Below are 12271 nucleotides of genomic sequence, written 5' to 3'. Positions count from 1 at the left end.
GGCTGCCTTATTCTGCATTCTTGTGTCCTACTAAAATGAAGAAGATTTTTTGTTATATTGTTAAAGAATTACTTGTACATATAAAGGAATTTATCAGTGTTATAGTCTTGCTATTATATATTATCCCAAGCAAAACTACAGCTAATGCATCAAGTAAAGAAGGATTTGATTGATCCAGTTACTTTTTAGCAAGCCACAATCCTGTGACCCCTTGTTTTGAAGGGGCTTGATTAAACTTACAAATGTTTTAACTTAACTTGAAGTTGTGTGACTTTAGTGATGGTGTTATACTTAGCAAAAGGCAATGCTACTTGCATAGGGGTGTGAGGGGTATGTCTCTATACATGAAAAAAATGTAGAGCTGGAAGCTTTTTCCTAGAATGGTCTGATGTTCTTTGTGTTTCACTGTTGCGGTTATCACATTTGGGTTATCTGCTTGCGGTAGCTGTCAGTCGGCCTGATTAACAAAGTTTTGGGTCCTGCGTTGGTTGCTGTCCCTTCTTCCATGACATCAGGAGTATAACACATGCAGCCGATGCCATTACACAAGTCTTTCTTGCTGTGCGGTGCCCGAAGCAGAAGCAGTGCGCAAGTGCCTGTTGGCCAACTCCTGAAATTTTCGTTTTCGAGTTTCAGAACTGAAGTCTTCAACTAAAGCTAAGTACCCCATTGGGGAAACTTTTTCTTGCTCCTTACCGATGTCAGTAAAAGTTAATAATTGCATTTCTTGTGGAAAGCAAATACCTCACAAAGATTTTCATTCGTACTGTATTCCTTGCTTAGGCTCTGACCACAGCGTACCTTGCTGTCGGTTTTGTGCTTTATTTAATCAATGCACTATCCATCGTCAGTATATTTTCGCCTCTAAATATTTCGGTCCTTGGTTCAATTATCCAGAAATGTTGTCGGTAAGCCATCCGACTACCGGAATTCTGAAAAAAACGCAAAGATAAAGACAGAGACAGGCCGCCTAGGTCCAAAGCTGCCGACGATGCTTCTCCTAAGCCAGTCACCAGTTCGCCGGTACTAAGTGAGTCGCTTTCGCAGCCCCTGATACCCGCTACTTGTGATTCGCAGGCCTCTACTGAGACCCATTCGGAGTTCGGTATGCCGCGAGATGCTTCAACTTTGGAACCTGCGGATGTTTCTACCTTGGATGGGTCTGGAGCCCCTGTGCACACACTGGCTTCTGAGGGTGTATTCAGGCCTACAGACTTCCATATTAAACCGACGCCTCCTTCTTCTTTAAGGCCTAAACATCGAAGCATGCCTAGAAAACCAAAAACCAGGCTCAGGCATCTATGCCTAAAAACAAATTATAAGAATGGCTCAAGATCTTATAACTTTAATCAGGGGAAGCCAACCACCCTCTTCTAAGAGACCTAGGACTGAAATTGTTTACGAATCTTCTGACCAGGATTCTGATTTTCTGATTCTTCTGATGATCTGGATTTACCGTTATCTACTTATGAGGATTCTGATGCAGAGGACTCTATTCCCTCTGCTTCCCCTCCAGAGGATTTTTCTTTTGGTGAAACCTTACACACTCTAAGGGAGCATTTCCACTGGGAAAGCCAGGATTTTTCTGATTCGAAAAAGAGGCTTAGGGATTTCTTACTCTTGCCTCAGCATAAGCCTTTAGCTATACCTCCTGTACTAGACATTGTTGATGATGCCTTTTTGTAATCTAGTTTGACCCCCTGATTCTTTGCCTCCTGCTCCCAGAAAACTTGACAGATATTACAGGGTTCCTGATTCTCACAAGTTCCCTTTTAAAAATCCTATTGTGAATCCAGAGACTATTTCACAGGGACCCAAGGGCATTAAAGCCTTTACTGCCAAAAACCCTACCCCTTCTGATAGAGACTCCAGGGCACTGAATAGATGAGGTAAGAAGGTTTACACTTCTGCAGCCTTGGCCATTAGAGCCTTAAACTGTCAGTTTCATATGTTAAAGTATCAACATCATGGTATTGGATTGCTTAAACAGAAAATGATGTTGATTCCTGACTGTGCTGAAAATAAGGAATTACAGGATTTAATGCATTCTGCTGAACAGGTTGGAAAACATACTTTAAAATGTGGGTTTGATTCTTTAGAGGCTTCTTGCAGGGCTGCTGTCACTGAGTCTGTACTCAGAAGGCATGCTTGGCTTAAGGAGCAATCTTTGCCTGATCATGTTAAAGCTGTTGGATGCTCCCTTAAATCAGGACCACCTGTTTGGCAGCAAAGCTGAGGAAGTTCTTAAAAAGATGGAAGATAAAGCTAAAGCTATGCAAACTGTTAAAGATTTCTTACAAGTTCAGCCTCCAAGATTTAGTAGGCATTGGCCCACTAAGAATTGGTCCTTTCCAGCTCCTTCCAGGCCTTCTCAATCCAAACCCAGAGACAGCAGAAATCCCAGGTTTCAGTCCCAGGGTGCGCACAAGTCTAAGCTGTGGGGGGCTTCCGCTTCCAAATCTGGGAGTAGTAAGACTCTCCACTATGGAAAACTTTCTCAATGACTTGATTTTAAAACTTCCAAGCACTTTTCAACTGAATGCTCTTTTAGGGGGAAAGATTGATCTGCAGGCCAAAAACTGGGAACCCATTGCCCAGGACAAATAGGTTTTAAATATAGTGTCCCAAGGATACAGATTTCACTTCCACACATTACCTTCGCCAAAAGTTTGGCCAGATCTACACCCAAATCAGTGGGCAGAGGCTCAAAAGCAAATACTCTCTCTTTTAAACATAAAGGCTATTCAAACTGTACCAGAAGAGGAAAAAGGGTAAGGTTTCTACTCAGGACTTTTCCTGGTATCCAGAAAAGACAGTTCATGGCATCCTATTCTGGACTTGTCTACTCTAAACACCTTTTTGGTGATTCCAACATTCAAGATGCTGACTTTTCACCATTTGCTTCCTATGCTTGGAAAAGATGCATAGATGGTAACACTCGATTTAAAGGAAGCATACCTGCACATCCCAATCAGGGAATCTTGCAGAAGATACCTACGCTTCAAAGCAGGCTACAATCACTACCAGTTCTCTGCACTGCCCTTTAGCTTATCTACTGCGCCCAGGGTATTCACAAAGTGCCCAGCCCCCAGTCATCGCATTTTGCAGGCATCTGGCCTTTGTACAAAGGGTGCTAACTTGGCTGGGGTACACCATAAATGAAAATAAATCACACCTGGCACCCTGTCAACAAATCATATTCCTGGGAGCAAGCTTGAATACAACTTCCCAGATGGCTTTCCTCACGCCAGAGAAACAAATTTATTTGACAACCTACTTCAAACAAGTGGCCACAAAAACCCTACTATCTGAAAGGTAAATACTACAAGCCTTGGGGTTCATGGCCTCCTGCATTCTTCTAATTCCATATGCAAGACTGCATATGAGGAAACTGTAATGGAATCTAAAACGCCTATGGTGTCACCATTCTCAGGATCTAGAAGCAATGATTCCTATCATACCTTGCCTATGCCTAGAGTTTCTTTGGTGGGCAGAGGCCTGCCACCAAAACAAGGGACTACCATTCACACCACCCCCTGCCGCCCAAACCCTAACAACAGACACATCAGATTATGCATGGGGGGCTCACCTGGCAGGGAAGTGCATTCAGGGCAAATGGAACCCAAGTCAAATGCACTTGCATATCAATCAAAAAAAATGTTAGCTGTACAGAATGCTCTGACAGCCTTCAAAGTCCACATTCTTCCAGGATAATTAATGGTAAAGACGGAAAACACCACTGTTATGTGGCACATAAACAAGCAGGGGGGTACACATTCTTACCCCCTATGCAGACTAGCCATGGCATTGTGGAACACAGCCCTGAGCTACCAAGTGCATCTACAAGCTCAATTCCAGCCAGGAAAACTAAATGCACTAGCAGATGAACTAAGCAGAGACCTCATGGACCCACACGAGTGGAAGCTGGAACCAAGGATTTTCAACATGTTGACAAACAAATGGGGAGCCCAGATATAGACCTGTTTGCCTCCCCCCAGAACTATCAATTGGACAAATTTTGCATAAGGACTCCCCACAAACAAGCTTGGAAAGTGGATGCTCTGTCCTTCAGCTGGAAAAACCTATCAGTTTATGCCTTTCCTCCTCTGCCTCTGTTCTCCAAAGTACTACTAAAGATCAAACAAGACAAACCAAGGATGATTTTGATTGCACCAGACTGGCCACGCCAACACTGGTACCCCCTCTTGTGCAGTGTGTCACTGTTGGCCCCATGGCACCTGACTCAGACTCCTACACTATTGTCTCAGCAGGAGAACCAGATTTTGCACCCTCAGCTTCATACATTGAACCTAGCAGCCTGGCTATATCTCCTTTCCATCTCTCACTAAACCAGTGATGGATATCCTTTTGGAGGCAAGGAGGCCTAGTACTAGTAAATCTTATGCTGAAAAATGGAAAAGATTCTGTGCCTGGAACGGAACCAATCTCAAGGGATGAGCACAGCAGTGCCCGATTTACCTCAGATTTTACAATGCTTAACTGAGATGCTTCACAAGGGCCTGTCTTTCTCCTCCATCAAAATTCACGCCTCAGTCATTTCAGCTCATTGTAACACAGAACCTCCCCTCTTCTCTCATCCACTGCTTAAGCAGTACCTCAGAGGGGACAAAATCTATGACCACCCAGGAGAGCCCCAACTCCAGCCTGGGACCTTTAACTTTGTATTGGAAAAGCTCACCCTTCCTCTTTTCGAGCCAGCTGCCACTGCAGATTTAAAATTCCTCTCTTGGAAAACAGCTTTCCTTTTAGCAATCACTTCAGCAAGAAGGGTATCTAAATTACAGGCCCTCATGACGGTGGAGCCTTTCATCATCTTTCATGCAGACAGGGTGTCCCTCAGGACCAATCCCTCCTTCATGCCCAAGTTGGTATCCAGTGTGGCCCTTAATCAGTCTGTTTATTTGCCAATCTTCTTTCCTAACCCACAGAACAAAGGGGAACGGATACTGCACTCCTTAGACATACACAGACAACTTAGATTCTACTTGAACAGAACTAAACCTCAAAGGAAATCTGACCAACTGCTGGTGGCATTTGCTGCAGGGGCAGAGGGGAAGGGTATTTCAAAGCAAACCATTTCCAAATGGATAGGCCATTGCATTCATTTCTGCTATAAGCACCATGGAAAACCTATCCCACAGGGGATCAGACCCCACTCAACCAGGGCTGCATCTACCTCTACAGCCTTTCTCAGAGGCGTCCCTACCAGGGACATCCTAGAAGCTGCTACCTGGAGTTCAGTACATACTTTCACCAAGCATTACCATCTGCCAATTTTCTCTAAATCCAGAGCTGGCTTTGCCACTGCAGTCTTGCAGGGCCTTATAGCTGGTCCTAATGCTATCTAAATTCCTCCTCCCTTCCTTAGCTTTGGGAATCTACCCAAATGTGATGATTGCAACAGTGAAAAATGAAGAACATAGTACAGTTGTGTACACTTACCATAAATATAGATGTTCAAGTGTATTCACTGTTGCAGTCCGGGTTACCCTACCTCCAGCCCCCTTTCTTCTTTTGTCTATACCTCTACTCTACTTTACGCAAAAGCTTTTTGGTGTATTTTCTTTTTTGTTGGAGGTATAACCTTGTATATTTATAGATTTAATTGCTTCCCTTTAGGGGGGCACCTGACATCTGGGGCAAGAAAAACTGATGTGATGGCATCGGCTGCATGTTTTATACCCCTGACGACCTGATGTCATGGAAGAAGGGACAGCAACCGACGCAGGACCCAAGACTTTGTTAATCAGGCTGACTGAGGGCTACTGCAAGAAGATAACCCAAATGTGATGACTGCAACAGTGAATACACTCGAACATCTACATTTATGGTAAGTGTACACAACTGTACTATAGTATTATAATTTGCTGAAAGAAAAACTGGAACATGTGTGAGAGCAGTTTAAGGCACATAATCCCATGTATTAAATGCATATCTGTTATCTTTTTTAACATCAAAGGTACACTTCATAGTGGTGTTTGCTGGATAGTACTGAATGTTTTACTTATTAAAATCATTTTGCATGTTACTTCAGCACTGGAGGACCACATTGTTTAAGCTTTTACAAAACTACACTTTGAGTTGTGTGGATGGCACAAGCTGCTGCATATACAAACCAGTGTCAAAAATTAGTTAAAGTTAAAAAGCAATAGCACAAAATATTCATATTTGCTGTTAGAATTTTCAGAGTATGATGACTACATTTTTTAAAGACAAAACAAATTTTAAGTATTTCAGATTATAAATTATTGCCTGGATTCTGAATTGAAATTGCCATTTTTTTGTCTTTCGTAGATTTTGTTGTTGATGCAACTCGTAAAGGTAACAAGATTCGCTTTGCAAATCATTCAGTCAATCCAAACTGCTATGCTAAAGGTAAGTTGTGGTCTGTTAAATGCATTTTGATTTTTGAAAGATCAGTCTTGCAGTAGTATTTATCATTTGTATCTCAAAGAGCAGTAAACAATTCAAGTTGTTTGTAGAGACTGGACTTCCAGTCCATTTATATAGACCATGTGTAGCTTAACTTCCTTAATGTCGTTCTCTCGTTTTAGAAAGCAGAGAGCTATCCAGTTAGAGCTTACTTTGAGGGGCCTTCCTTCTGCATTGGGATTATAGTTTTGAATATCATCCATATGCTCTCTTGCGTAATTCTTCAAATTTAATCAATCCCAGTACATGAGGGCATACCCCTAGTGGCCCATAACAGTGTCCCTGTGTTTGGGCTTGATTTTGCAACAGTTACTATTTTTCCACCATCTCCCAGTCACAGCCTTAGGAAAGTACATTGTTTTGGTACTTAAAATGCACAGTCTTTGAGGGGCCCTTGTAGTCACCAGGTAGGCCACTGTAAGCACTGTTTGTTCTGTCTTTGAATGGATCATGATGTAGATGGGCTGTTGTCACTGTCAGAAGCAGAAGAGGCTTGAGACATAACTTGTTGCTTAGTTTCTAGCTGAATTAGAGTCTGTTTCATGAAGACTAGCTACATGATGCTGGAAAAGAAGCCTAGCAAAATACATGCATTGTCCTTCATATTTTGCATCATTGCGGCGATTTTGGTAATCCTCTGTGATCACAGTGTTTAGAATCCAGTGTCTGAAACCGAGAGAGATAATGAATCCTCCTGTTCTAGATATGTGCCCCCTAAGGACATCTGCTTTTGGAGGGTACTGAGTAGTGGCCCTCTCATTCCTGACCTTTTCCTAAGAAGTGTTTTAGCCTACATGTTGGGTAACTGGACATGGTGTTTTACCTTAAGAGACCTGATTTTCTAAGCCTGAAGATACACAGACATTGCCTTCCTCAGCATTTGAGATATTACTCTTTTACACCTATTCACAGTATGGTTTATCTTTATGATGAGCATCAAGCTAGTGTTACAGCCTCCAGCAGGATACATATTTTCTGCGTATACCCACACATAGAGTGCTGCAGCGCCTACACTCATGATATTTTTAGAAGAGAGCCTTTTCTCATGTTGCTTACTAGCTCCATCCTTTGCCTCTTGCCATTTGGTTTCATAAGAGCTACTTACCCTCTTTCACTTTTCCTTGAAGAAAGAAACTGTAGATCCAGTGCCCCAAGATGAATTAGTAAAACAGTTTAACTTCTGGTTTTGTTTTTCCCATCAAAATGTAAGGAGTGTCCAGGCCAATTTTAGATCTTAGTGGCTTCAACTTTCACATAAAATATGACAAGTTCCATGTAGTTATTATCATTGGAGCAGTTGCATTAGCAGACCTTCACTGTGTAATATCAGTAGGCTTGTTGGATACCTGGCATATCATAAAGATATAGAAAACTTTTAGGAGATTTCTCCATTTTGCACTAAGGAATCAGCACTTCTGGTACATGATGGTGCATGTTTGTCTTTTGCTCTATGTGCAGAATTTTTACCAGGTCTTTTTTTACAGTAATTTTTGATGTTCAGTGTTTGGTTCCAGTTATTGATGGCTTCTTCCTTGGACTTATTGACATCTTGAGTTTGTTTGCTTTTCCAGTAATCTGAAAATATTTCATCCTTTCTTCCAGATCAGTACATCATCTTCAAATGGGCTGTTGTGGGCTGCTTCTGATACTAAGCATACCCCATGCTTGAGAGCAACATAAACTTTTAAGACCTTGCTTCTTGTATAAACGTATGTTGCAGAGTCCAGGCAAAACTTTTATTTCATCTGCTAGTAGTAATGGTGGTAGCAAACAGATTTAAAGTTCTCTTGGAATGCCTTCTTATAAGAGATTTGCAGTGGATTGTTTGTTGCTCATTGACTTCAAATCCTTTACTCCAATCTGGATATGCTTCTGTTTGGATGCTGTTTTGTATGATACTGGGTTCAACCTTACAGCCTGAAATGTGTTTGATCTGATGTCAGTTTTCATTTCATCCTTGACAAATGGGTTTGGTTCTATGCCTTGGAACCGACTCGGCCAGTAATACAGCTCACGATAGCCGAAAACTATCGAGCTTAACCCTTACCCACAATGCTCCTCTCCTAGTTACCTCAGATCTCGTTTGCCACTCTTCACAACATACATGTTCACCATTGCTGTCTAGCTAAGTATTGCTTTATTGATATATTTGCACTTTTTTGAAAGAGTTTCTACTTGTTTATTGCTGAGCTTATTATTCGTTAACCTACCCACTACTTTCTAACCCTTTTGAAATTGTCCTCTCCTTCTTTCTTCTTCCTTCCTTATACCTCGATGTATTCTGAACTGTCATTGTTGGTAGTTTTTATTTCTTCTGCTTTCTCCTTCTGTAAAAAAAAATCTGTTTCTTATTATAGTGAGTGTTCCTGTTTGTGAGGACTTTCTACCTGTATGCGTGTGTGTGGGTTGTATAGCTGGCCTGTTGATGCCATTGTTGAAAAGTTTGATATCTCTTCAGTATGGCTGATAAAGCTAAAGTCCCCGGTGGATTCAAAAGATGCCAGAAATATGGGCACAAAATCCCAATGTCAGATGCTCATTTCCTGTGTGTCTATTGCCTGGGCCCTGTTCACCTTTAAGAAGACTGCTCAGTATGTCATAGTTTCAGTCACAGGGCACTAGTACAATGGCAAAACAAACTTATTTTGAAGGGGGTCTCTATTACCAGATCAAAAACCCATTTCAGCGAACACCACAAGACCGACACGTATAGCACGAACTACGGTAACGGCGAACGTTCAAAACCACGAAACACGAAATGTTGAAGTGTCATGGTTGGCCCATCTGCGGTATAGCTCCATAAGGTAAGTGTGCGATAGTTAGGGACCTTAGGGTTAGGGTACGGGTTAAGGTAAGTGCATAGATAATAATGTATGTAAGGTTTAGTGTAGGGTTAGAAGGTAGGGTTTGGTTAGTGTATGTATGTGTTTTATTTATTATGTTTGGGTATGTAGTATGTAGCGCGCGGTGGTGTTGGCCGACTATGATGATTCGAGATTTGAAATTTCACAGTTTAGGGGGTTCGGCGTATTTGCGGTTCGCGCTATACTTGTCGGTCTTGTGGTGTTCGCTGAAACGGGTTTTCGATCTGGTAATATAGACCCTTTGAAGGGCATGCTTCTTTAGCCTTCAGTGAGGCTTTATCTGGTTCTGAGAAGCCAAGAGTAAGACTGATGTGTCGTCTTCTTCCAAAGCTTTGGAGGAACCAAAAAAGAGAAGCCTATCAGTGCCTTCTACTCCATCAGCACCATCCTCAAAAAAGGCTAAGTGTTCGGTTCCTTTGGAACCAACCAACTTCACTACTAAAACTTCAGTGCCAAAGGGACCTATGGAACCAATTTTATTGGAACAAAGTCTTTAGCACCTAGCATTTCAGTGCAGGAGCATTTGGAATCTTCGACACCAAAATTATCAGTGCAGGCATTTCCTTTATGCTGATTACTTCTGCACCGAGTAAGCAATTTGAGGAGCTATCCATTGAGTCTTCTGAGAACTTCATATTCACCTTCTCTTGACCCCTTGCAGGAAGGCTGCCTTCGCCTTTTCTGGAATGGCCAAAATCACCCTCCACCCTTTCTATCCATTCCAATAAGAGCTTAATTGAGGATGATGTGGAGAGACTGGTGAATAAGATACCCTGTGCGAGAGGATTGTCATGTATCTCTTCAACTCCAGCCCCCTCGGATATGGGAGCATGGGAGCCGTACCCTCCAGTACCCCTTTGGTTTTTCCTCCTCTGACTTCATCTAAAGTATTAGAGCTCACAGCTCTGAGCCATCCAGTGCCAACTGCTTGGTTCCAGACATATCCCTAGCTTCAGAACCAGTTCTTGCTCAGAGGTCTTCAGTTCAGTTGGATTTGGAGACCTCCCAGGCTGAGTCTGTCCTGTCAGCTGCAGGGGGTGAGAGTCAACTGCTATTTTTTTTTTGAGCTTTCTCTGCACTTTGGAGCATTGACACGGATCAGTTTGGCTCCTGTTTCAGTCTTGGAAGCTGTCTGTTCAGAGCAGGCAGTGACCACAGTTCTGAGGCAGTCTTTCTCGGTTCTGGGATCCCTTCCCTTTTCTGGGGGGTGGGGGCAGCCTTCAAGGTGATGGAGAGAGCCCTGACTGCTGCAGTCAAACAGTTAGCCCCTTCCAATTTGGAGCAAGTGTCCCTTTCCTCCTCATGCCCAGATATTTATCCTACACTCCCATTGGGTCAGCAGGTGCAGAGATCACAGGAGTCCCAGATAACAATTTCCTTCTTTTCTGATACCTCCACAGATCAACCCACTGAGCAAGTCCCTAAGAAGAGAAAGTGCGAGAAGAAGCACTTGGATTCCCCAGAGGAATCGATCACCGAAGACACTGACTTCGATGAAGGGGAGGGATTCCCAAGGTCACCAGCTGATGATGTCTCCTTTGGAGACATCCTGGAAATATTGAAAATGAGGGGAGGATTCAGTGTACCTACATGCATTTGGCACTCGACCCTGGACTTCTTGGGTGACTCCACCCACTGACAAACCCATTCATTTGATCTCTGAGCAGGTGTGGAAGGCCCCTGATACTATTGAACCTATCCCAGTTCTGAACCATAGGGTTAGCTGTTGATGCCATGGTTGTGGCAGAAGCCACAAAGAAAGAACTGTCCAAAGAGAGTTTCTCTATCCATCCACCTAACAGAGAGTCTCAGGCAATGGATAGATTTGGGAAGTGGGTCTATGCATCATCGACCTTTGCCTTAAGGTCTTTGAATTTCTTGGCATATTTTACCAGACTTCAGAGGAAGCTGGACAAGGAGTTATCAAATACTCTTACAGGAACCATTTCTGAAGACATCCAAGAAAAGGAGGCTTACCAGTTTGCTACCCTGGTGTCTGTGTTGAATTCATCCACGAGGCTCATCACTCATACAGCCGAAGGGACCACAAGACCGGTGAGTTCAGGCGTTGTCATTCGGAGACATGCTTAGATACACCTATGTGACTTTGCAGAGCAATTTAAGTCTTCATTCATCAATGCACCCTTTGATGGATCATCCGTGTTTGACCCAAAAGTTAGAGAAACTTTATCCAGGTCTGAGAAAGTTGGAAAGAGCCCTTCTGTGTGGGCATACATTTTTCCACACCCCCCCCCCCCCATGATCCTTTTCCAGGAATTAAAAAGGTAGTGGAAAAATGTGGTTCAAAACTTCCCCAGGGCTTTTTCAGGACACACAAAGAGGTAGTTCCTAGGGGCAGAGGGGAACTTTAATGGAATACATTACCTACATGACACAGGTGGCCCAAAAAAACAGGGTTTCAGGTATTCTTTCTCTGGTAAATCCTACCAGCTCATCTAAAAGGAGGCCCGATTGTCTTCCTCTAGAGGCAGCTGGGGAATGCTTATCCCTGCATGAAAATGCCTGGCCACAAATAACGTGGATACTTGGGTGCAAAGGACTATACCCAGAGGCTGTACAATTCCCTTTTCCCTTCTTCCTCCTTTATGCAAGAAAATCTCCAACGTTTCACCCAGTCTGAGGGAACAAACAGTTCTAGACATCTGCTAGATGAAAGAGTCCTCCAAGGACCAGACCAGAGAGAGTCCAGAATTTACTCAAGATTCTTTTTAGTGCCAAAAAAGATAGGGGAATAGAGACCGATTTTGGATCTAAGTGTACTGAATGAATCAGTTCATCAAACCAAATTGCAGATGGTCAAGGTACAGTCCATTTTTCCATTTGTAGAAAAAGAAAATTGTATGTGCTCAATAGATCTTCAAGATGAGTATTACCATATAAAGATGGACAAATGATCCAGTAGTAGCAGCTTAATAGAGACTACAGGGATTCTG

The 12271-nt window shown here is 42.8% G+C and overlaps 1 protein-coding gene across 1 annotated transcript in view; it reads left to right on the top strand.

The window, feature by feature from the left end:
* Window positions 1-12271, top strand: part of EZH1 (enhancer of zeste 1 polycomb repressive complex 2 subunit) — a 3086757-nt gene that overhangs the window by 2957764 nt on the left and 116722 nt on the right. Inside the window, exon 18 of the mRNA XM_044054680.1 lies at window positions 6316-6396. Coding sequence (XP_043910615.1) covers window positions 6316-6396 — 81 coding nt within the window. The remainder of the gene's footprint in view (window positions 1-6315; window positions 6397-12271) is intronic.

Source organism: Protopterus annectens, chromosome 13.part0 (genome assembly GCF_019279795.1).
Source record: "Protopterus annectens isolate FY-2018-M chromosome 13.part0, PAN1.0, whole genome shotgun sequence".
In the NCBI taxonomy this organism is placed as follows: Eukaryota; Metazoa; Chordata; order Ceratodontiformes; family Protopteridae; genus Protopterus; species Protopterus annectens.
This window is presented reverse-complemented; position numbering and strand designations above follow the sequence as displayed.